The 26,884-nt window shown below is 38.2% G+C and overlaps 2 protein-coding genes across 3 annotated transcripts in view; one reads left to right on the top strand and one right to left on the bottom strand.

The window, feature by feature from the left end:
* Nucleotides 1-8,835, top strand: part of zfpm2a (zinc finger protein, FOG family member 2a) — a 148,347-nt gene extending 139,512 nt beyond the window's left edge. Inside the window, exons 6-8 of the mRNA XM_026924617.3 lie at nucleotides 4,835-5,041; nucleotides 5,857-6,081; nucleotides 6,331-8,835. Coding sequence (XP_026780418.1) covers nucleotides 4,835-5,041; nucleotides 5,857-6,081; nucleotides 6,331-8,795 — 2,897 coding nt within the window. The 3' untranslated portion in view covers nucleotides 8,796-8,835. The remainder of the gene's footprint in view (nucleotides 1-4,834; nucleotides 5,042-5,856; nucleotides 6,082-6,330) is intronic.
* Nucleotides 8,836-9,180: 345 nt separating this feature from the next.
* The window catches only part of si:dkey-122a22.2 (uncharacterized), a 33,802-nt gene continuing 16,098 nt past the window's right edge, over nucleotides 9,181-26,884 (bottom strand). The window contains exons 8-12 of one of the 2 annotated variants that reach the window (XM_034298143.2): nucleotides 13,914-14,052; nucleotides 10,838-10,920; nucleotides 10,594-10,690; nucleotides 10,206-10,313; nucleotides 9,181-9,704 (exon numbers count right to left, since the gene is read on the bottom strand). In XM_034298143.2, the coding sequence (XP_034154034.1) occupies nucleotides 9,663-9,704; nucleotides 10,206-10,313; nucleotides 10,594-10,690; nucleotides 10,838-10,920; nucleotides 13,914-14,052 (469 nt within the window). In that variant the 3' untranslated portion in view covers nucleotides 9,181-9,662. Of the gene's footprint in view, nucleotides 9,705-9,747; nucleotides 10,314-10,593; nucleotides 10,691-10,837; nucleotides 10,921-13,913; nucleotides 14,053-26,884 lie in introns of those variants that run through there. The other variant, XM_026924619.3, reaches the window with a different exon arrangement.

The following is a 26,884-nucleotide window of genomic DNA, read 5'->3' as shown; positions in this document are numbered from 1 at the left end:
TTAGACTATTTGACTGGTGACTTGAATTGTATGGGTTTCATCCAAACCAACTCAAAAACAAGCAGTATATAAATAATATCAACTTGAATCTCGGGGTAATTTTGATAAAAATGAATTCTGAGTGTAAAGTTAAAGAATAAAAAGCTGCATGGCTTCGGTATATATCCAAAACATCACTGTACACATTTAAAAAAATGTGTGTAATATTTGAATAGATGGACTGTCGTTGTAAAAGTAATCCAGTGCTAAATGGGGACTGTGGGATTTTATTTTACAGCTGGCTACAAAAACGTTGGTTTTTTTAAAAGTGTAAATCAAAATCCATTCAAACCATCAGTGAGTTCTACAGCTAAGATGCGTGCACAAAGTTTTCCATGTATTATTAAAAACAAAAAGTCCATATTCATTACACATTTAACTGGTTTTGGCATCGGATTGAATGTAGGAATGCATAAGAGTTGAAAATACACTTGCTCTTGTTTTTATGGTAATGTGTTTGTAATGGTATTTATTTATTTATATGTTTGTTTGTTTATTTATTTCTTTATTACATTTAATTAACTTTATTTCTGTTTAACCCGGGAACTCGCGTTGAGAGACAAATCTCTTTTTTCAAGCGCGCTCTGGTCAAGAAGGCAGCGCAAGAGTTACCACAAACTACATTCACACACAAGACAATCTTAAAAAAAAAAAAACGTTTATTTACCAAATTCAGATCTCACAGACAGAACACCAGAATAAACCTGACTATATGAACGTAAAATTGTGTGATGCTTTTTGTCTGCAATAATACAAGTAGATATGAAGGAAGTTGACAAAGGAACAAAAAATGGACAAAAAGTTGACGGAAATACTCCAGATTATTTGTCTTAAAGATCACAGTGATGTTATTGAAGCATGTCTGCACAAAATATCACCAAATCTGAAAACGGATTAAAAGGGAGCTTTAAAAAGTATTAAATGCAGGTAACACTTTATATTACAGTTCCCATAACTGGCATTAATTAACATCAACAAAGCATCAGTACCATTAGCAATTAATAAAGCATATGGGCAAATAATCAATGCCTGCCTTAACCAATGTTCATACCATTAGTGAGTAAAATTACACCAGTATATTAATGAACATGTTGTTAATTAAACTGTGAGTGGCAAAATTAAGAAGTGAAGCTGAAAAGCATGTTTTTCACCAGAGTTCAGGACCATTTCACCAGAGTTCATCAACATTAGGGACACACTGTAATTTAATTATTGCAAATTTATCTGGATTATTTTTAGTCATGAATTGGATAAACAGCCAGTTCAGGTGTATTTTGTTAACATTTAAACTACATGTCAGTTAATGTACATTGTTATTTTCTTACCATTGCTTACAATTTATTCATGAAGTTAAGAGTTACATAATTTCTAGAACAGAGGCAGTAAACAGAGTTTATATTTGTGTGTTGTGGTGTTTGGGCCCCTGTTCCAGCTTCTGCTGCAGTCATTTGTCGGGACAGATGGATGAAACAAAAGCTGATGCGCCTAACTACAAGTTTTACAGCAAACTATTAAAGTCCTGCGCTGTTTATCCACAAACATTTGAATACCTGTCTTCAGGCCAGTTTAATTATCCTCCCCCTTCTGTCCGTCCCTCGACACTTTGTTGTCTCCCAGCAAGAGAGAGAGAGAGAGTGAGATTTGTTTCTGTTTTCATTAAGATATGACTGCAATGCTGAAATGGCGTGACTGTATTTCAGCACTTCCACAAAGTAGCTCGGCTCTTCTTCGTTCGCACGAGGTCTTTCTCCTGCAAAGTCAAAGCAATTAAAGGGGCCTGTGATGGCTGCTTTTGAAATCTCAGCGCCTCGATACGTGCACTCCTGTGATTCGGTTCGATTCATCATTACGGAGCACTTAGATGTGTAATTCCGTCATTTACATCTTCCGTCCTTTCATGTCCACCTCTTTAACGGTACGTTTAAAGCCATTATTAGGCTGCGAACAGCAAGTACGAGCGGCAAAGCCCCTGATTCAGGAGCGACGAGAGCCACTGCACGGTATACTGAGGGAATGTAGAGGCGGTTTTTAATTATCTGGACTTGGTACAGGATGCCGGGGGTTTTTGATTGTTTAAATGAAGCAGCTGGTTTATTGTCTCCGCTTAATTCCTCCATTGTTTTTGGAATATGTCAGACTTCTTTATTCTTTTATCAGGTGCGCTGCAGGAGGAGGAACACAATAGCCTTCATAGCGGCTGCGCTGGCCACCGCACAAAGGCTCTGGGCAAAAAAGCACCCCAGGCCAGGCGCAAATTACACTTTTCTCCAGCTCAGCTCTGTCGTCTCCTTCATATATGTGCTCTTCTGCTTAACAGTGTACCTCTGACATACATATAAACACAGAAGAGCTTAAATAATACCACACCTAATAATGATAGCACTCTCAATTCCACACGCTGTGAGTGGGCTTAAGAATCAGTTCATGTAATTCTGTGTCACTGTGGTCACTGAGGGCTGCTGTGATACATACAGAAACATCACTGAAACCATGTGACCTACCATGAACAGTCTTAAGTCTTACATGCATCACACATTTCCTGCATTTTGACTGAGATCGGTTTGATTTCTTCTGGGCTTTTCCGAACACACAACAGTATTTTGATCTTTTTTATGGATGAATTATAGACCTTTTCGGTGTAGTAAAGTACAAATAACAACTTCATCGATAATATAAATATCTAGTCATCCTTCTGTGATCTACCTTTGATATATCTATACATCACAGATCAGTAGTAGTAAAGTATTAAACACTCTTATTTAACTATGCATTAAATATTGAAAGCAAAGACACAATTTTATCCCTATATATCAACTTCCAAATTGTAGCAGTTATATAAATTTATAGTTAATATATTTTCCAGAATGCTAAATTCATCCCTAACATTACACATTGAGCTTCTTTAGAGGATGCAGTTCGTCCAAGTGAAAAACATCGCTGCAGCAGTTTCACAGCAGGTTTTTTTTTTTTTTTTTTTTTTTTGCAAGTGGTGGTGTTTTGAGACTATTTCAAAATAAAACATAAAAACCAAGTTCTAGTATGCAAAGGCAGGACATATAACAATGAAGAGGGTGGGGCATGCCGTGTTAGGGACATTTCTAATCTGCATATTCATCAAATCTGGATTCATTTATGAAGGGTAAAGTGTCTCTAATCATTTATTATTCAATTCAGAAAAAATTCTTCAAAACAAGATTTGGGGAATTTAATGTCTCCGTCTTACAACAACCACTAATCCTCTAATACTTCCAAAAATATTTTGGAAGAAACAAAAAACTGCAAGCCCAAGTGAGTTTTTGACAACAGATCACTTCAGGAAAGTCTTTTTTTTTTTTTTTTGCTCCCGCTGCGTTCGTGATGAGCTCTTAATGAAACGTTTCTGCGCTTTCAGGAGGTTTGACTGGTGTTGAGTTGCTCTCCCTGTGGCAGGTGACAGTTCAGATGTGCGCTGATGTTAACTGCTGCTGAGTGCAGTGGGAGTTCTGTTATTTTAATTAGAAGATAAGGATTGAGAGAGTCTCTCCAGGCAGTGTGTGGTGACGGTGACAGGATCCAGCTGATGATGAGGATGAATATGATTCACCCACTGATACACATGCTCATACGTTCTCTCCAGTTTTATGATGCGAGAGTCATGTTTCAATTCGGAACTAAATATAAACTAACAAACATAACGCACAACGCCATTGCAGTTGCAAAACACACATGAGTTTACGTAGTGACCTCACTTCAGGTTACTTTATTATAAACATTTGTAATGGACGCAGCAATCACACTGGTGGAGCTGCTCTTGCTAATGCCTCCCTCCACCCTGTTTCCTGAGCCAACAGCTGGACGGGAATCACAGGTCCTCCTTCATTCTGACGCTCTGTCGGAGTGTTTGCACGTCTCTGAAAGCTAACAGCGTGCTTTAATTAATTGTCCAGCTTTCCCTTTGAAACAATGTCCTAATTCTGCCATTTAGCACCAGCATATCATAGTTTGTTGTTATCTCGGCAGCCAGATTTTGGTAAATAGTCATATTAAAAACTTTAATCTCCTGAATGGAAAATGAAGAGCGGCTGAAAGCCCTGTCATGTGCAGTGATAAATATTATCTGAGCTTAAACCTTCCCTCTTATCCGCTCCCCCTCCCTCTCTCTGCTGTCGCTCTCTATTCTTCTAAGTTAATAAATATGTTCATAACACTACAGTAGAACGTTTCAACTAAAAAAAACCCAGAAGCTCTAGAAGTACTACACACCTTTTTTTTTTCTTGGTGGAGTAGTACTTGCATGACACAGTATGCAGCTTATGCACGTCTTATGCAACTTCTTTGTGCTCATTAAACTTTATCAATTAAACTTCACTTATCTCAAAAGCCAAAGAGTGCAACAATGCTCATTGTAAAACTTTAGATAACTGGGTAAATTTGTAATTTTTATTTGATTCCTTATTTTTTTTCTTAACCTTCTACCATCTAAATCCCAAACAGGACTTCTGGTGTGTCAGTTAATACCGGAAAGTTCAAAAGACCTACACAACTGTCACTCATTCCAGATTCATATGTTGATTTAATCATGTGACATTTTTATTTGGGGGGTGAGGGGATACTCTGATGTTAAAATTCTGAGCTCATACACAAAATGCTAATTGTACACACCCCTCTTGTGTGTCATGATTTAGCACAATAATTGCCATCAGAACATACACTAAACATTGCATTCATATGTCTCCTCGGTCCACAGCAGTATGCACTTTGAACAAATGTAAATGGATGTTAAATACATGCATTTTGTGTTTTTTATGTCTGATAGGTGGCCAGCTATGGTGCACTACCACTAAGAACATAATGGAAGGCGAGGAGCTAGTGGCATTTGTGGTGGACTTTGACTCTCGGCTGCATTCGGTCAATCACATGTCCCTGAGCGAGGGCATGTACCCAGCACGTCTTCTAGACACCATCCAGCTCTTACCACAGCAAGCCGCCATGGCGTCCATTCTCCCCACCGCCATAGTTAACAGTAAGGGCACAAACACTAAATCCTGCTAAATAAACATCAACATCTCCACACTGTAAAAGTGCTGTACATACAGACCAAACGAAAATGGCGATGGACTCAATCACATCGTACACTAATAAAGTCATAGAACTGCTTCCTGCAGTAAATTTGGCTGCTAAGGTGTTGCATATGGACACTCACCTGTTCGCTGGCTGTGTTTGCCAGTATTTTGGCCAGCTGAGCCAACTCGGCCCTCATTACGTACACACACCTATGAAAAGCAATTTGCCGCATGTGTCAGTTATCCATACATTAACCTCTGCACCAGGGATGCAGGGATAAACATAACTGACCTTCAGTGTAGTTTACAACAAACATTCTTTCCAATATGTTAATCGCAGAAATTCAAGCCATGTGTAAACACGGTTGGTTGACTTAATAAAGGCTATCGAGGGTTCAGTGTGACAGGAAGGCTACTACTAGCAGATGGTGCCCTGTTTTAGTTTGCCCTTGAGGTAAGGGCACCAACTTACTGGCATCATTTTAAGCTGCTGTGCCATTTCAAGTTCAGTACAAGTACCTGACAAAACTGTTCAATAGAATATCTAGCTGAAAAATAATGCCAGCTAGTATGGGCCAAGTAGTACAGTAATAAAATACATAATACTAAGGAACAGGATCAATAAGAAGTCATTAATTATCTGCAATTTTTTTTTAGCTTTCTAATCAAGCAAACTTCCATTAACTTAAGCTGAATACAAAAAAAATTACATAGTACGGTGTAGTTTGTGTAACTGAACCTATGCTCATTATAGTGACATTGCTATGTCTTTCAGAGGACATCTTCCCTTGTAAGGCTTGTGGAATCTGGTTCAGAAGTGAGAGGAACCTGCAGGCTCATCTGATGTACTATTGCAGTGGGCGGCAGAGGGACCCTGACAGTGTACCTGAGGAGAATGAAGTGAACCCCCATCAGACCCCCAGCATCTGTCCTTTCCCACAATGCAACAAGAGCTTCGGTACTCCTCGTGCCCTTGAAATGCACCTGAACACACACAGTGGTGAGTGGACATCCTAAGTAAAGCTACTGCAGGCAAAAGAAGAAATAGATTAGGTATTCTTTGTTATACACATTGGGCTTCATAGTCCATAGCATAAAGTACTAAATAACTCAATTAATCAGCCAACTGAGTTTTCATCCAGTCTAATATCAGGAGGATGGGGGGAAGGTTTTGCATAATGCAAGATAGTATTTTGACTGCTGTAACGTGAGGGCACCAAATCTAATATCTACCTTTTGTCTTCCTCAGGTGTCAAAATGGAAGAGACACTCCCCCCTGGCACCAGCTTGAAATGCACAATCTGCAACTACACAGCGGATTCTCTCATTACATTCCAGCACCATATCCTCACTCACCTATCACAGGCGGCCTTCAGATGCAATCACTGCCATATCAGCTTCCAGAACCACAGGGAACTCTTGCAGCATCAGGACTTACACAGCCACTCCAGCAAGATCCACAGGGAGAGCGACAACGAGCAATCACCACGGGGGACAGAAGAAAGTCTGCAGACCCGAACAGAGCTAGCTGCCAGGAAGGACGTTGTCATGCAGAGCCCCAAAACTGTGGCCAACAAGGACAGTGCCCCTGACGGAGAGCTGGAAAGAACCGAGAAAAAGCTTATGCTTGGACTTCAGAAAGGAGAAGGTCACCCGGGTGCCAAGGCCAGTTTCTCTTACACCAGGATCAAGTCAGAGCCTTCCAGTCCCAGACTGGCCTCCTCACCAGTTCAGCACAACATGGGGCCTACATTTCCCATGGGCCCATTCCTGTCACAGTTTGCATTCTCCCAAGACATTTCAGTAGTGCCCCAAGCATCTGAGATTTTAGCCAAAATGTCAGAACTTGTGCATCGCAGACTACGCCATGGAGGGAACAGTTACCCACCAGTCATCTATAGTCCTCTGATGCCAAAAGGGGCAACCTGCTTTGAGTGTAACATAACTTTCAATAATCTGGACAACTACCTTGTCCATAAAAAGCACTACTGCAATAGTCGCTGGCAGCACATGGCAAAGTCTCCTGATTTCTCCACTGTTTCAGACAAGGTGACAGACTCTGTGAGTCCAAACAGTGGTCACAGTTCAGTAGGGTTGCTTGCTGGATGCCACCCACCAGAGACTGATCATCTAATGCCATCAGCATGCTTGAATTCCTCTGTTTTGGACATTATTAATTCCAGTGGTAAAGTGCCTGATAAAGACCTCAGTGGACAGGTGAAAAAGGTCACCACACCAACAGGTGTTGAAGACAGACTCAGTGGTAAGCAGGCTGAAGTCAAAAGTCCAAACACATCCTTAGGGGATGGTGAGAATGATCCAAACAAAACCACTTGTGAGGCCTGCAACATCACCTTCAGTCGTCACGAAACTTACATGGTCCACAAGCAGTATTACTGTGCCACGCGCCATGACCCACCAATGAAGCGCATGTCTGCTAACAAGGTGCCCGCCATGCAGAGAACCATGAGGACACGCAAACGCAGGAAGATGTATGAAATGTGCCTGCCAGACCAGGAACAGAGACAGCCACTAGGGCCACAGCCTGGATTTCTGGGTGTTCCCACTCTGGGAAATCCCTGTACATCCCAAGAAACTGTGGAAGGCCTGGCTGACCGTTTCCATCCGCGCTGTGACGTTTTTCCAGGGATGGTCCCGAAACACCTTGAGGCTTCTCTTACAGTCACAAAATCCATCCTAGCTCCCAAAAGCAATGCCATTACTGATACGCAAGAACTGGATGCACCAATCGATCTTAGCAAAAAATGCTCGCTAGTCTCCGACAAGACATGTAACTCACCCAAAAGACTCTTGGACTATCATGAATGCACAGTTTGCAAGATAAGTTTTAACAAGGTGGAGAATTACTTAGCTCATAAACAGAACTTTTGCCCAGTTACAGCTGCTCAGCACAATGAGATTGGTGGCATGGACCAGTCTGCGTTTCCAAGCATGAAGATTGAAGGCACTAATCCTGAAGACATATTTGACAAGAGTTCTGTGAAATCTGAGAAAAATGGTGGCACCAAGGTGACGGTGCAAAACGGCAGTCTGTTCCCTCCACACCTTGGACCTGTGCCAGAGCTAAAGACTTTCAGTGACCCTCAGCTCCTGCCCTCCAAAGAGGTGTTTTTGCCACACGGCCTTTACCCTGGAGCAATAAAAAAGATTAAAACAACTGAGCCAATATCGCCATATTTTGGGATAAAGCCTAGTGATTTCCTGGCAGGAGGCATGGTTAAACAGGGTGAACCCAGTGACCAAGAGCAGGGTACTAACGGAGCAACTGAAGAAGGCAAAGAGCAACCGGCAGCCAATGGCTGCCCTCAACCTGGCAAAGACCCACTGCCCCTGCTCCCGAAAAACAGGGGAATGGTCATTGTCAATGGTGGGCACAAAGTGGATGACAGCCAATCATCAATACCCACTCAGCAAGAGAACCAGCCCAACAACGCATCACCAACAGACGGGCAAACATCTCCCACATGGGGCTCCGAGAACCCCCCAGATCCTAACGGCAACACATCACCCACATCTAAATCGCCAGTTGAGGATGCGCCACCTGTTGTGGCCAAAGGCATAAATGGTTCGGCTCAGCCAGCTGGAAGCGGCAAGTACTGCCGCCTCTGTGACATCCAGTTCAATAACTTATCAAACTTTATCACTCACAAGAAGTTCTATTGCTCGTCACATGCTGCCGAGCACGTGAAATGAAATCTTACTCTCCCGCCACCTCTCCTTCCTCCTCCTTCTCTCTTTTTCGCTACACTGTCGTGTCTGGAATAGTGCATCATGCAGTTTTATATGCTGCTTGTGGACAATCAAGAGCTTCATCTTTCATTTTTCATCGAGACTTTGATGCAAAACTTTTGTCAAGAAAAAGATTCCATGTGTAATATTGGTGCCACTTTCACCTTTATTTATTTTACAATCAGTATTATTAGGAGTAGTTAACCTTAATTTAAACACAAAGGAAATTTATATCAGAGTTGTTTGTAATGTTATTGTATAGTCATTCTTGTGTAGCAATCATTGTTTACACTGTATTGTAGGTTCAACAAGATGATAGACAATACAAAACAAAATGCATTTTAGACACAAAAATAGCTACTGAAGCACTTGTGCATTCTTATTTGCTGTAAGTTTTTTTTTTTGTATATGCCTAAATGTCATTTGCAGTACTCATGACTTCTCAGCCTTAAACACGGTTTGAAGGGAAAACCAGGCACAACTCTGCATCTCATGTTTTGGCATATACAGTACATCCAGCTTTGCATATGTATGTAGCTGTTGGTCTGTCTTTTTTCTTTCTTTCTTTCTTTTTTGTATTTTTTTTTTTACTCAGATGTGGGTGTTTTCATCAGGATGGCAGCATTCTTGTATAGTACTTGTATTTCAGTTTGCAATCCATTTTGGTCTCCCTTTTTAAAAATTTGCTCTCAATGCAATACTTTGTAAAAAACAAAAAAAAAAAAAAAAAAAAAAAGGACATTACTGAAAGCAGTATTAGGAGAATGGGAACATGGCAGATATTTCTAACTCCTTAAGAACAACAATTGTACGAAGGTAATTTTATTGATGTTACTTAACAAAAGGGGTGGGAGAGGATTTTTGGGGGGGATGCTGTAAAAAAAAAAAAAAAAGATCATTCCAATGTCCTTATAATGGAAAAAAAAAATTAATATTTCTTAAAAATGTTGTTGCTATGCATGTATATGGATGGAATAAAATTCCAGAGCTGTTGGAAATTTTTATTTTGATGTGGTGTCAATTAAACCTTAATCCTCAGGATAAACTTGATGTCTTTGTTTTCTTTGAATAAATATATTCATGAATGAGATAAACAAAGGTTTTTCCCACAAATCGCAGCAAACATTTGACACACAAAGTTGAAAGATATAACTAATCAAATGCTTAAAAAAAGTCATATTTTGTCAGTTTTGGATGTTGTAAAAAATATATATCTCTCCAGAAACAATGCGATGATGCAGCACAGCTGTGAATGTAAATCATTTCCAAACAGGAAACACGGTGGTGTTCGGAAGGCAGTTGAACAGGATCTCATTGCCTCATTGCATGTTTGGTTTGCCTCTTTGACACGAGCTCCAGTAAATGTTTGCTTACCGATGACGCGTTTTTAGAGATCATGTGACGGTCCGCCCCCTGAATGTGAATGAGCTTGGCCTGAGGGTACACTCGCTTTAAACACTTCCTCTGCACATCAGCAAAAACCTGACACACACAAAAGACAAATAATGAGGACCTCATCTAGTTACAAAACATCCCTTGTTTAACTTATATGTCCTGTTGACCCAGACAGTCTCTGTGGACAGATCTATTTAAAATGCCTAAAATGTATTTCAAGTATCAGCAGTGTATACAATAATGACACAAATACACAAATTCTCTTCACATGCTTGGGGCTCAAATTAGAGACGACGCAAAGGATTTTTAATCATTTAGTTCATTATAGATTCTGAGCCAATCAAAGGATTGAGTAGATGACACTCACTTGGTTGAGATGAGCAGGGAGCTGTTCGTCAAATGAGTCCCCAACGATAACGCTCAATGATATTCTGCTAGATAGCAGCTTGAATTTGGAGATCTCTCTGGAAAAAAAGGAATGAAACATGACAAATCAATGAGGGAAAAAAAGGGTATTGGTCTGAGTCCCAGTCACCGAATGCTGAAAGGAAAATCAATAGCAGCCCATATGTGTGAGTGTGTGTGTGTGTGTGTGTGTGTGTTTGTTTTACCTGACTTGAGACGCGCTCTCGTTCAGGAAGTAGTGCTCGTCCACGGCGCTGCTCTGATGAGCCGGGTTACTCAAGAGGTATTTCTGATCAGAGGAAAGAGGAGAGCAGGATTACACTATCAGGAGACGAAGCTAACGGTTTGCATTAAATTCTACAGAGAATCAGTTAAAATACACAGCTCTTGTTTGAGTTAATAACTCTAGTTCTAGCATCAACCCACTATTTATAATATTACATTCTACACCACAGTCCATTTTGTCTCCATGGACAGGGGACACACAGGTGAAAGATGAGAGTCATGGAGAGTGCAAAAGTTTGTATCGCTCACGGTTTTTAAAAGGGGAAAAAGGGGAAAATTTGGGGGGAGGGGGGCTTCTATCTCTATTTTACAATTTACAGAGTCCTCCAGAATTATTGGCACCCTTTGCACAAAAATGAATATATATAAAAAGATTATATTTAGCAAAAAGCGATATTTAGAGATCAAATATACAGGGATTTTTCTTTTGTCTCCAGTTTGATGTGATGTCGACCGTGTAGAGAATAACATCACTGAGGAGGACGATTTGCTTCCTTCTAGAAATCAACGCTTAAAATTAGCAAAACTGTTAATAGAACAAGACTATTTCAAGCTTCAAATAGGAAAAATGGCTAGAAATCAGTTTTAAAAGCTTAGATTTGGTTTACTGTAATCTTATAACAGTAATAAATAAATATATTAAAAAAAATAAATAATAAATACTAGCTAAATTTGACTATATGCAGGATATTTCTGCAAGATATCTTTTTTATGTTTTTCTAACTTGATTTTCCACTAAATAGTTTCCACTCCCGTTGTTTGAGTGGAAAATTTGAATAACTGAGTATAATATTTATTTTACACAATCATTTAAATTCATAATCATTTCAAATACAAAGTCATTTAACATATTGATGTTGTTATTACTACCATGAATACTTCACAGGAGAAGAAAACTACGCAAAGTATAAACGGCAAAGTAGTGTCAACAATCACAATAAATTAGATCTGTTTATAAGCTGAATTCAAGTAGTCTACTGCCAGTTTGAATAAGTAAACTGAATCATCCCCACTAGAGCGTTTAAGTCCAGAGATCCCATGTCCTGACATTTGTAAAGATAACACAGAGCTTTATTCACACACCCTTTACACGAGCGTTTTGTGAGCAACATCATAACAATGGGGTCAGCTGAATTGTCACATTTGTGAAGAACAATTCAAAGAGATGGCAAATAAAAGAGTCGACTGGCACAAAACCATGGAGAAATCATTACGTGCAATTCCATTGCTTTATCTTTCTCAGGTAGAGGAGACAAGCACATACATGTGGTTAAAAAAAAAGTGGCTCAGCGTGGCAGCTAGTATGTTATAAATATGTAATAAAATAATTTGAGTCCTGATACTGATGATGTATGTTATAAATTCACTGCAACCCTCATTTCATATCCAATGGCAGCTTAAGGTCGCCCTTTCCTCTCTTATCCATATCAGAAAACTTTCCGACATTTAGTCTCCTTGCTTTTGTTTGTTTGTTTATTAGACATTTAAATTATAGAGAGAATGTTTGCGCAGATACAACAAATGAGATTGAGGGAAGAAAACAACATGGCTTCACTTTTGCAGGTGTTATGCATTAATTATTTTTAGCTTGCTTTAAAAAAATAAAATAAAAACATTTTTTTAAATCATTCGACTCAGGTCAGCTTTCGACTGATGTCACAAATAGGAACCAGCAGCCGTTTGAGAGGTGGAAGGGACTTATGCAAAAAAAAAAAAAAAAAAAAATCTAATAAGTGATTTGCATATTCCCGGCCACACGTTAACTTGCATGAAATTGGGTGGAACTAGAGCGGAGAAGAGGCGCCTAGCTCAAGCATGGACGAGCTCGCTTCGCGTCCTGACCTCAGAGACCCTGTCTGAAGACGTCTGGAAAGGGGGAAAAAAGGGAAACGAAATAGGATACAGCGCCCGGGCCCGTCCCCCGTGCACGCACAATCGCATCAGAGCAAAGTTGTTAAGCTCAGTTTGATGGCTGCTCTTTTTTTTTTTTTAAACCGCTTTTCTCACCTACTCCAGAGACCATTAAAGCACAGCAGCGTGGAGGAGGTTTTCTGTAAATAATTGACACTAGAGCGCCACCATGTGGTCACTTTGGTGAAGTGCAAAAAAGGAAAAGAAAAACATAACATCCACTCCTAGAACAAGTGAGTCTCTGCTACGATTAGTGTGAGCATGAATCTGAATCTTCAGTCTGGAGTGAACCTAATACATGAAAAAATGTTTGAAAATCATAAGTAAATTAAAAAAAAACAGTCAAAAGTCAATTAGCACTGTGACAATATGGAGATCAGAGGTTCTGGGATTATTTCAGCCAGGAGCCCCTTTTACAGGAGGGGAAAAACCACCAACTTCATTTCAAAATGGTAGTTTTTTTTTGTTTCGTTTTTATTTTAATCCTATACACTGCTTATGTGAAGAAGTGAATTTTTTATAGATATATGTCACAATTATGAACAACATTTACTTCAAGTGAGCTAGCAGATGAGTGCTCTGTCAGCTTATCCTTCAAATCATGGGCTCTTTTTTTTAGAGAGAGAGAGAGAGCTCATCAATGGGAAAAAAAAGTAATGATCTTGGGCATTTCTACTCAACCTCAGAGGTGTGAACTACATGCAAGTGATTTGAATAATCTGAATGCAGAGCCCAGAAAAACCATATAAGCACCTGTGTAACCAAACCCTGAATACACATCACTTTCCCCATATAAATATTAATGTAAATTTTGGACTCAGGTTCTTGTGTTTGACTCATTTATTCAGACCACCAAGCCCTGAAAAATGTAACACAGTAGAAGTAACACAAGACTGTGTTCTGTCATCAGCTCTGAATCTCATTACATTATATATATAGTCAGTGTAGTGTATATTCTATAACCTGTTCTCAGATATAATCTATAATCAACAGCCTCTCAAATAAAGTCTAACCAACTTGCTTTGTTAGTATGCATTCAAAATGACCCAGCTGACTGTGTGTGTGTGTGTGTGTGTGTGGCTTTACCTGACGTTGGAGCAGTTCTCCTGAGACATTGTCTCCAATGAAACTCGGCTCCAGCAGCCGCAGGATGAGGAGAAGACGACTCACACCAGTGGCTGCAGAGAGCTGCATCATCTGTAATGAGGGCACCAGGTGTGTGTACCTGAAACACACACACACACACACACACACACACACACACACACACACACACACACATACTCAATGAACTGTCTGTCCCATTAACATATCATTTTTTTTTTCATTTATTATTCACCTTTATACCACAGCACTGTTTAATTCTCAAATCTGATTGGTCAGAAGGCATTGATTAATTTTCTAGAACAGCAGCTCTTACAGCAGTCCGAGTGGCAAGGTTTACATTAATGCACTCGTTCAAATAAACTATAGTTTCTGTAGTAATGTGTGTAATTGCTCATATGCCCATCTTTGGAAGGAGTCTCCAGCGTCAGGCTGTATTTTTGTCCTATTAACGTCAAGAGAGAGGAAAACAGAGAGGCTGGTGAAGGAACAACAATGTATAGCTGTCATAACATAAGTGATAACAAGAACAAACTTCTTTCTTGGTCATTCCACAACAACAAATGTAACTATAAATGGATAAGTATAATGTGTCATTTTTTAATGAATAATAAAAACACAAGCTCTAGCAATCCATCATTGGATTGGATCACAAAATGGGTTAAATCCAATCAGGCCAGTATATGAGTTTAGAGGCATTATGTTCAGTAACCGAGAAACCGACTCAAGATAGTCGCTATGATATTTATTAACCTAATTTAAATCTGAAAAGATGTACTAAGCCATCTTTTAAATCATCTCTAGAAAGCACAGGGGCAGACGAGAAACAGAACACATTAGGAGAAAGAGAGGAGGTGAGAAGAAAACTCAGGAGGCAACACTGGTCTCAGCTCACTGGTGCTATGTATTGGCTAGTCTCAACCTACAGAATCCAATCAATAACAAGAAAGAAACACACGCTTACACACACACATTACACAGAAACACTTACACGAGAGATTTATCACAAACCATAAAACAGCTGACTTTGCTCTTTGCTGCAATTGAGCATGGTGCTATGGCTGAACTGCGTATTGATGAAATCAATAGTAAAGTGGCTGTAGGCAGTGCGTTTAATCCTGGTCCTAGAGCCATTAGTGGCTTTCTAAAGCTCATGAAGTTAAACAAGCAGCTCAGCAAACAAAAAAGAGGCAAACGTCAAAGTTTGTTGGCTGAGCTGCTTGTTTAACTTCATGAATGGTTTCTGAGGTAGGTGCGTTGCAGGAAGCCACTAATGGATACTCTAGCACCAGGATTAAACACACTGCCTACAGCCACTTAACTACTGATTTCATCAATACGCAGTTCAGCCGTAGCACCATGCTCGAGCATCATGTATTTAACCAGCTACAAGCTCAGTGTCATTCAATCGCCATGTCCATATAATTACACCGTCCAATCAAAAGCACAAAAAAAGCTCTGCAATGAATAAAATACTAAACTGCCAATGTGTGATGCTTTAATTTATACCACAGATTGATTCTGATTGGTCAGAAGCAGTGCTAGCTGCAAGGGTTACATTAATGCACTCATTCTAATACGTGATTGTTGCTATAGTAACAACTTACACAGGAACGTCTATAGCAGGCGTTCCACATAAACGTGTGTAATTGTTGATATGGTGACGTTTTCTGTGAGGAGATATTTATTTAACATTTTGGAAGGAGTCTCCAGTGTCAGAGCTTTGTAACAAGGGCTGTTCTTGTAAGTTTTTAGAATCAGAAGTTAAAACTTCTCGGCAGTCCGAAAGTTCTATAAAACTTATGACACAGCGATAACCTGACACTTTCAAATTCGTTCTCCGACCCAAACAGGTCTCTGCCTTTCACGCACATAAACATTCCCACAGCAAATTAAAGACGGCCGCTCTGACATTCATCCTTCTTCACCATCTCTCCGTCCATTCCCAAACCTATTTCTGTTCCCAATTTAGATTCCTCTTCACCTTTCTTCAAAGAATTCTTTGCTCGTTTGACACCTTTTCACCCGGACACGTTTTCCTTTCCTCGCCACCAAAAAGCACATTCTGTGTCAAACCTCGAAGCTTTGATTTGGCGTCAAATCGGTCCGCCGGCATTGACATTTTATTTCGAGGTCTTCGGTTCACTTCCATTCATTTTTTTTTTTTTTATTCTGCCCAGGAGGTCTGGATTATGCATGGGAAGGCATGCGTGTCAAAGGGCAATTTAGCGAGGGAAAAGACAGGCCCGATTGGTGGGATGAATTAAACAGATAACAGCGAAGCGCCTCGCCAATGTCAGTTATTTTCCGAGCTACTCCTCTTTTCTCTCTCCCTCTCTCCTTTGGTAGTGATGGAGGTGATGAAATGAGGTCGAGGCTGTGCACTTTCTGCTCTTTGACTTTCCCATCTGGATTAGTGCAGGATGAATGAAGTCTGTTGCTCTTGTAGGGAGCAGGCGCATGACCCACTGTCGGAATGTCACACACTCTCTCGCTCACACACACCGAGTCTGATCATCCTCAGAACTGATAAGAACCCTTCAAAATTTGCATGGGCTCCTTCCCTCCCTCCTCGCTCGCTCTTCACAGGAAGAAACTACAGATAACAGGACACAGTCCAGTTTAACAGAATACTTTTCACGACTAGACAATAATTCAGGGGTTCTCAACTTTTTTGGCTATTTTATAAGCTCGAAAATTCTCATGATTCTACTGTATATGATCACGAAGTTTGTTAATCCAATGAGATGCTCCTTCCTATGCTCTGTGGCAGTAGAACTTTCATGAAGTTGCTAATGCAGTAGGCTAATGATAGAAATATTGCCCTTGCAGTTCAGATTATGGGCATATACTGCAAAATATAGCATGAATATTTTATTTTATAGTATTTCCAGTCACCATGAAGGTGCCATGCAAAAATAGACTTATTTTTATTTTAAATCTTCTCTGAGCTTCCATTAACATGCGAGCACTGCTGTGGTCTGGTGTAAAATGGGCTTAAGTGGAACTCCAGATTGTAATAATAATAATAATAATAATAATAATAATAACCTAAGAGTTTTAATTAGCATTAAATATTCCATACACTAAAACAGCAAGTGAAAATATCATGAATAAAGGAAAAGTTATCTAATATTTTCCATTATGAGACTAATATCAAACAAATATAAGACCATTAAGCCTATTTCTAGACATATGTATTAATTTCACTTTTGACATTGTCTTATTCTATTGCCAGAAAATTTTGCTTCTTTCTAGAAATAATCACTTGATATAAGCAAAATTATCTGCCAAGACCATTTTTAGCTTTGAAATAAGTAAAAAAAAATAAAAAAAAAATCTAGAAATAAGATTAATAATCTTATATCTGTTTAAAAAACTACCTATAGACATATTAGTTGAATTTATCTACATTCAAGATATTTTTTACTTATACTAAGATCTCATTTTGCACTCTAAATCAGGTTTATATGCAAATAAAGACTTTATAAATAATGTAGTAGTCTCTTGAGGCAGATTTCTAAGCTTTTCGTCTCTAAACCTAGCCAAAAATTTTGCCTGACATTACAAACGGTTAACATCATGTACTCACCACTAACTCTTCCAAACCAAACTATCTGACAACTTTTGATGATGTGATGCTGTGAAACATTTTAAATTTCAATTAGGTGCACAGGGATGGATCTAAAGAGAAGAGTAGAGAGTCAATCAGATTGTAGCCTTTAAGATTCTGAAGCTTGTGGCCAGAAAAGTGTACAATAAGTACAGTGAGCCATGGGAAGAGTGTCTGAGGCCGACACTATGACAGCACTAAAGCAAAACCACTGAAAAAGTTGTGGTTAATGTATCAAGCAATGATCACATGACTCGTTTAAACATACTCCTGACCCAATAGCAGGGTACTATAGTATGATTTTACCATAAAGAACCACTAATGCCTATGTAATATCTGTTAAATATTTCTTAAGTTCTATTGCATAATAGAAAAAGGATCAGAAGTGACAAAATTTTAGATTTTAAAAATTTAGATTTAGAAATTTAGAGATTCAGATGGCTCTTATATTTCATCACCAATAACTTCAATGAAGATTTTCGGTTCCTTGTTCCTTTAAAAAGAATCTGGCAAACCTGCTGCAGTGACACTCAAATTAAACTGAATCAATTAAATTAAATGAAATTAAATCAATTTTTACCTAATTAAATGAACATTTTAAGAAAGATTGAGGAATATCATTTGACAAAATTGCATCAGTTTCTGGAACAGAAGTGTCACACTTTCATATCAAGCCCTAACACACCATCTACATCCTTAATAAAGGCACTGAAAATGCAGTGGAACTCTTGCACATTCAACAGTAGGGGGCAGTCATGATCCACCCTACGCCATTCCTTCATGAAACAGGACCTTCAGTCTTCCCCTGAGTGACTCGGAGTCAATACTATAGATTAGACTGAGGTAAATACACTAGGGCTGCTACAGGCCTGCTTCATTAGCCAAGACTGGCAAGAGTAGCTACAGCTCTGGCGGTGCTAATTACTATTAATTGGCATCCTAGATTCCCTGGGAAATCCCCAGGGAGCATCTACTTCCTGCACTTAATAATTTATGCTAACGAATGTGTGGATTTGTGTGATGTGACACATGGCAAGACTTCTGATAAGTTTCAGAAGAGCAAAGGACAAAAAAGAGAGCAAGTGAGGTTTAAATGCCGTAATGCTTTAAATAAATAAAATTATGAGACCGATATATTACTTGCTGTGAGTAGTGTCAAAGTGTCATAGCTGTTCTGTCATACACACACACACCCACACACACACACACACACCTTTCTGTTAGAGTGGCAGAAGTTTCTTTCTCTCTACAGTCCTGTTCAGTGTCCAATCTCAGCCCAGATTTCCCAGAGGACTTCAGCCAGTGGCATGAACAGAACAGCTCAGGTGTGTGTGTGTGTGTGTGTGTGTGTGTGTAGGTGTGTGTCTGTCTGACTGGTCTCACACAACTCTATTATTGGTTACCAAAAAAAAAAAAAAACGAAACTCAGAAACTCAAAAATGCATTACAATAGTGCACTAATCTCAAGAACAGATCAGCTTTTAGATTGATAATTATGTTCAGAGCAAAATCAATTTCCCAAAGAAGCCAGCATTAACATTTATTCCACACAGGTTGATGAATCCATCTGCTGAATCAAACTTTCAAAGCTAAAACACTAAAATTCCACGATGAATCCTCGATTCAGCTGATTAGTTTTCTATAACAGCAGTTCTGAAAATAGTTCCAACACAGAAACACAGTGAAGGTTTAGTGCTTTGCGGTTTTTCAGCGTAACAAGCCATGATTTTTTGTTTGTTTTGTTTAGTTAATTTCAAGAGAGAGGAAAAAAGAGAAGCTGGTTCAAAAACAGCTGTTTATAGTTGCTATAATATAAGGCATAATATGAACTAATTTGTCTTACAGACATTCCACAACATCACATGTTAAACTATAAACTGAAAAAAGTACAAGGTGTTGTTCTTTAATTAACAAAAAATTTAATTTGTGGCAAATTGCTGTCATATAAGAGGAAGAAAACACTCAAGGATGTACTGTTATGGGAATATAATCAGGCTCTCTCACATCACCACGCTGTTGATTATTTTCCTATAACAGAACTCTCAATCGTGCTTTACTCCTTAGTTCATTAGAGCCCACTAAAAGGTTTGTTGGAACAACAGCAAACACTCCATAAACGTCAGTTTTTATTAGCAACATTAGCGTCAGAGTCTGATTTAGCAACATGACTGAAATAAACAGCCAGATCCTGACAGGAGCTGCATGTGTTATTGCTTTTCTTATGATAATATCCGGCTAGCTGTGACTGTTTCACTTCCAAGCCAATTCTCACTGCTGATTTAAGTCTTCACATGGACTTTTCACACTTGGACCTGGACTTGGCTTGTTAATTTCCTATTAGCTTCACTGTAGTTACTGAATAATTCATAGTAGTTACTGAATATTATGCTTCAAATTAATAATAAGCTGTTTAACCCTCTGTCAAAATGGTTTCCAATATTCAAAATTCTTTGTGACACTAAAAATCTGTCAATTAATTAAGGAAAAAAAAACACAACAAGGCATGTTGTAGTAGGAAAACAATCAAAAGCCGGATGGTGTGAAGTGGCCCAATTACGGTTACAACCCCAAAGTTAAATATATTTCTGATCCCTGCACATCCTGAGCTGTTTTATTCCTCTTATACCTTAACAATTTTACACTTTTTATATTACATTTATTAATTAATGAATGACCCATCATACTTTTAACAGTTTATAGTTACATTTAATGTTGCAGAACCTATACAAAACAAGTTAGCTCCTGTTTTCACTTACATTACAGCAGCTATAAATAATTGTTCCCTCACCAGCTTCTCTTTTTCTCTCTTGTTGTTTAGAAGACAAAAAAAAACCACAGCATGTCACATTACCGAGAAATCAGGAAAGCACAAAGTCTTCGCTTTCTGGAGACTCCTTCCAAAAATGTTAAACATCTCCTTAAAGAAAGCTTCACCATATCAACAATTACACCAATTAATTCGTTTATGATGAGTCGTAGATTATGAGCAGCATCTGCCAGGCAAATCATGTGATTGAGTTGTTAGTATAGAAACATGAACATATTAGCACAAGTGCATTAACATAGACCTGGGATTTGCCTCAGTGCTGTTATAGAAAATGAATCAACACCTTCTGACCAATCAGATTTGAGAATTCAACAGCGCTGTGGTATAATAATCAGTAACACTCAATAAATTCTAGAAAAATACTGTACACCCACATAAAAGTACAATGTAATCAGAAGCTACAAATTACATTTAGAAGTTGCTTGTTTAGTTGAAAGTTTAGCACAGAAGCTATAATTAACAGTAATAACATGCTAAAATGAAAATACATTGGGATGGCCTTTATTCATAAGTAAATATAAGCAAATCTGGTCCCTGCAGTGAAATTAGTTTTTTGTTATATAATGTTACATAATGAAATGTTAAGATAGGTCTGGTGGATTATATAGTAATAATGTGGTATTGCATGAATGTCATTTTCCATGTAATGTTCTCCTGATTTGATAGTTCAAGGAAATCAGATGTTGATATAGTAGGATGCCTAGATTGTGTTGTTTAACAGAAATACTAAAACTTTTGGAATAATCACAATTTTCCTCAGTTATTTTCTCTAATGTGTCAGATCAGATATCATGTTTACCAGAAAAAAAAAAGGTTCCTTAAAGGAGAACTATGACTGCCATCTCTTCAAATTGGCCATGTACTTACTGTAATATATACAGTGCATAGATATGTGTTTATTTATAGCCACATATTTTATCACAGGAAAGTATTACATAAGAAGTTTAACTATTTTCTCTGTTAACTATTATGATGCCTGTTCAATGCTACTATGTCAGATAATCCCTTAAGATATGGGCTGGAAACAGATGACCTAATGCAAGAACAATGACATTAATTTTATGGTTAATAAACAATAACCTGCTATGTTTCTAGTCCATCATATGATTGAATTTTTTTATTAAAAAAATTTTTTTAAACATCTTTCCATATGCCTGCATAGATTTTTGAATGAGAAGCTTCCAAAACTTCCCACTTGCTGCCTTCCAGGTCATCAGGTAAAGTCACTTGTAAAGTGAAGGGTTAGAGATCAAAGCCAGCACAGGACACTGAGTTTGGCTGATTCAATGGTCCAGTCAATACTATGAGTGTGAAGTAAGGTGCAAGAGCATGCTGGGTAAACACAGGAAGCTTCAGGAATCAATATGGCTTTGAAGGCCATGGTCTAGGTTTTATTAGCTCACACACTGGGCCAGAGGAAAAGAGCCACAGTGGTAACCAAATCCATATGACCTTTACTAGTCATTGTAGTAAAGGTAAAAACATTGTATACAGTCAGCTGCATAATTGTTGGCACCCTTGGTAAAGGATGGGTTTAAAAAAGGTTTGCCGTTAAGTTTCAGCTCACAGTGAAAATATGAGAGAATTCTGAACCTTTAATTGAAGTAAACTGGTTCCAAAAAATAAAAATCATTGGTACCATTTAGTTAGCATTTTTCTCACTTTTTGTAAAACCTCCCATTGCCAACATAACAGTTTTCTCCTACAATGCTTAATGAGATTTGAGAACACAGACCAAGGAACCTGAGACAAAGCCTCAATACCAAATGTCTTCAGATCTTCCAGGATTCTCTCCTATGGACTCTCCTTTTCAGCTCATCCCACAAGTTTCCAGTGGAGCTTCAGTCAGGGAACCGGGATGGCCATGTCAAAAACATGGTGATCATTGACCTTTTTTTTTTGTGGACATAGGTATATGAATCATCTAGACATAGATATTGAATCATTGTCCTTGGAAGATCCAATCACAACCCAGTTGTATCTTTTGGGTAACCGGATTTTCATTCATGGTACTTGATGTAGTCCATGATGCCAACAAGGTTCCCAGATCCTCCACCATATGTAACAGCAAGGATTAGGCTCTCTGCTGTATAACCAAACCAACCATGAGTTTTGTTGACAAAAAAACTCATCTGACCACAGAACCTGGCTCCATTCGAAGTTCCAGAAGTGTCTAATGAACTCCACACACTTCTGTTTGTGGTTACATGAAAGAAAAGACCTTTCTCCAGGCACAAGTTTCAAATAGTTTGTTGGCATTGGGCTGGAGTCTGATTGTAGACTGTAATTGTAGACATGGTGACCCCAAAATACTGCCCTCTTCTACAAATGTCCAACCAGGATCCAGGAGACATTAATCATCCTCCTCACTGTGTATGGGCCAAAATACAGGCGTGTCTATTCCAGGAAGGTTCATTACAGCTCCAGTTGTTTTAAAATTCTTAATGATTGCAATGGACCACATTTGATTAGTATCAGTAGATCTGTATCTGTATTGACACGGTATTGATAAGAGTCACCAATTTGCCATTTTTAAATATGATACAGTAAACTACCATCTGCCATGTATGAGCTTTTCCTGGTAATACAACCATAGTCAAAAAAAACCAACAAAAATAGAACGAAATTTATACTGAACTGATGAACACCACACACACACACACACACACACACACACACACACACACACACACACATTGTTAAACCGCTACTGACAAGACAGATGTTCTAGAGGATTCTGAGCCATATGGAAATCTGCCCTATAGAATTGCCCTGTTTTCTGTCTCCTCCCCTTTCATGTGTATGTGAGACATCTCTGGAGGTGACATCTCGTTTCAGCACGAGGCACCCTTAGCGAGCGTGTCTCTCATGTGGAAATACTGTCTCTGCTGTCTTCCTCAGCTGCTGCATATCATCCATTTATCTCAGAGACACCAAGCCCAATTAAAATGAAATCGGAAATTTGCAGCCATTCCAGACACCAAAACACACAAAAAAAATATTTTGGTGAAACGTAGCAGTCGGTGTTCTTAAAGAGATATGTTTGTATCGCAAACAAAAATGTGTATTTTAGTCATATATTTCAAAAGGTAAAATAAGCATTTCTTTCACTGCAATGTGCTTTTCACTGGTCTCCCTTCCAAAACTCTTACAAGATTACTATATGTTCAAAATTCATTAGATAAGTATTACATTCATGCACAACAAATGAACTCCGTCCTTTATAACCCATGCTGGCTACTGGTTACAGCTCACACTCAGTTCAAAATTCTTCTTCTGACCTTTAAAGCACTTTATAACCATGCCCATCAATAGCTGACTGAAATACTCCATTCGATTCTCCTCCCTGGGTGGCGGAATCATTCAGCTTCTTAAAATCGCAGTTAAAATCGACCTTTTTTTATAGCTCTATCCCAGTTTCTCTGCTGAGATGTAGTCTACCTATCAAAACACCTCTGTGCTAGCACCCAAGATAATATGTGTAGTATATTTAGTTTTTTGATGGTTTGTAGTTTTTGCAGTGGAAACATCCAAATTAAGAAAAAAAAAACATTGGTGTCAGAAAAGCTGGTTTGAGTATTTCAGAAACTGTTGTTCTCCTGGGATTATCACACACACAGTCTCTAGAGTTTACCCAGAATGGTGGGAGAAACAAAAAACATCCACTGTGTGGCAGTTTTGCAGGAGGAAACACCTTGCTGATGAGAGAGGTCCGAGGAGAATGGACAGGAAAGCTACGGTAACTCAAATAACCACTTTTTACAAACATGGTGAGCAGAAAAGCATCTCAAAATGAACAATACGTCGAACCTTGAAGGTGGATAGGCTACAACACATCAACGCATTCTACTCCTCTCAGCCAAGAACAGGAATCTGAGGCTTCAGTCGGCACAGGCTCACCCAAACTGGATAGTCGAAGATTGGAAAAACATCATCTGGACACACTGTGCTGATGCCACATGATTGGATTATTGAGCACATGTACAGGTGGTCCTGTTAAAGTGTATGGTGAGTGTATGTATCACAAAATAAATTTTTGCTGAAGTTTTGGTAATATAGTGCTAAAATCGGTCACTACAGGTTCTGATTTTTTTTTATATATAATTTTGGACGAAAATAAGTATTTCAAGAAGAAAAGGAAAAAATGTAAATTAATTGGTATAAAAATAGTTTTTAATGTGAGTAATTCAGTGAGTAATCAAGGAGTTACAATGTATCATGATGTTATTATATCACAATATCGATATTTTATATTATCGTATTGCCCAGACTAGCGTATAAAGAGGTTGCATCTTGCACTATAAATGGCTCATCTTTGTTTTTGTTTTTTTCAGTTTTATTAAAATATCCTTGTATATTCTAAAAACACTATATTTTACATTTTATATGCACTAACTCCCTTTTTTAGTTTTTGTTTAGCTGTTTTTTTGTATAGCTATTAAAAATACTGTCCTTGAAAATGTCAAAATGCAAAAAAAGAAAATGCTTTCTTATAAAAAAAGTTCAAGTCAATCAATAAATTAGTCAGTGTGTTGTATCTCGGTTGCATTTGTAGCTCCATTACACAGTGCACGACTGACAGGTATCGAATGTCTCCTTAATTCATCTTTAATGTAAGGAGCCAACTCTACTTAACGCCTCCATAAGTAACAAAATCTGTTACACAACTCCATGTAAGCTATATTAACTTAAGTCGTAAGTTAATATCCCCGGCATTTATTTTGCCATGCCTAAGTAATTGAATTGCATCTCTGGCGTTTTATACTTGCCGGGCTGAGGGCCTATTAATCACAGGGTAATTGGACACACATCGCAGTTAAACGCTGCTGCTCCACTTTCAGTCACATATAAATTAAAGCGTTCTGCATTATTCATTCTTTATCTGACTGAACCCCAATTGTGTTACATAACTGCAGGAAAAATAACAGCGGCTGGAGGTTATGAATCAGGATGTGTGGGGAGATGGCTCACATGAGATTACTCGCACAGTGCCATGGAGCAAATCTCTCATATATCTTCATTATTTCAGAATCATGCTGCGAAAGCAGCTAACGCTCTCCTGATCCTTACAAAAATACCGGTCCATAGAGGTGTAAAGGAGATCAGAATATAGTGACCATTTGAAACTACACGACTGACTTGGATGTATTCTACTGTAAATAGCTATTTACTGTATTATTTAGATTTATACCATGGCAAATCTGATTGGTCAGGTGGTGTTGATTAATTTTCTAAAGCAAATCACACAATTATTGCATCGTGTATCACGATTATTGATTGTATCGCGTATCAATTATTGTATCATGTATCACGATTACTGTATTATTCATGTGTTAATATTATTGTATTTTATGTATACATGATTATTTTATGTACTTTATCAATTTTATACTTACACAGGCACTTGTCTGGCAGATACTCAACATAAACATGGAATTTTCTGTGAGGAAATGTTTAGTTAGCATTTTTGGAAGTCATCTCCAGTGTCAGTGCTTTGTAACAGTCAGTAAGGTTTCCAACATAAGAAAATCTTCAGGGTAGAAGTGCTTTTGTGGCGTCTCTTTAACATGAAAAGCTACATTTTTTGTTTTATTAACTTCATGAAAGAGAAAAAAGAGAGGGTGGTGAGGGAACAATTGTTTATAGGTGTTATAATTTTCATAATGTTGTGGAACTTGTTTCGTAGATGCTCCACAACATGAAAGGTAACTTCGAGGAGATAAAAAAAAATCATGTGTCATTCTTTAAAAAAAGAAAAAGAAAAAAATTGTGAACTGTGGTATAAAATTAAAAAAAAAAACTTCAGAATATGATGCAACTGGTAAATAATCAACTTCAAAGGGATGACATCTCACTACTTCATGTCACACCACCTTACTGTTTATTATTTTCCCATAACAGCACACCCCATCATGTTTATTCCTTACATAAATTGTGTTCAGTTATTGAATACTGAATATCAGGTATTTTTATGGGCTTTGTGGGTGAAGGTTGGAATATGGTGGCTTTTTGTCCAGTCCTACATTAAAACAGAACTGTAATAAAATTCTGATGGAACAAAATCTGAAAAAAAAAAAACATAATTTATGGAGAAAAAAAATCTCCATAATCTAGTTATCTCCAGATTTCCCAATCCTAATTTTCCTCATAGACAAAATGTGTAGCAATCACATAGTTGGCTATAAAATAGTATCAATGCAATAAAGTACACAGGTCTGGCCTTTAACTTACTTGAGACAGCAAGGATTTTGCTAGCTAGTTATCTAGAGCAAACAGAAAGGAGGTGCATTTGCTAATTGTACTAGCTGGGTGAAGTGCTTTAATATTCAAAATATGGGGTGTGGAATTAGTTCAAATAAAAGGTGCTGTTTGAAAATTTAAAAGTGTTTCTTGACCTGTGACAATCATATAATCATAAAGTCACTTACAAAAAACTGAAAAACTGTGATTTATAATGTTACCATGCACTAGACCTAGCTAGTTTCTTCATTTTAGGATTCTGTTTATATTTTT

Source organism: Pangasianodon hypophthalmus, chromosome 22, assembly GCF_027358585.1.
Source record: "Pangasianodon hypophthalmus isolate fPanHyp1 chromosome 22, fPanHyp1.pri, whole genome shotgun sequence".
Classification (NCBI taxonomy): domain Eukaryota; kingdom Metazoa; phylum Chordata; class Actinopteri; order Siluriformes; family Pangasiidae; genus Pangasianodon; species Pangasianodon hypophthalmus.
The sequence above is the reverse complement of the archived record's forward strand: the minus strand, read 5'-3'. Positions and strand labels throughout refer to the sequence as shown.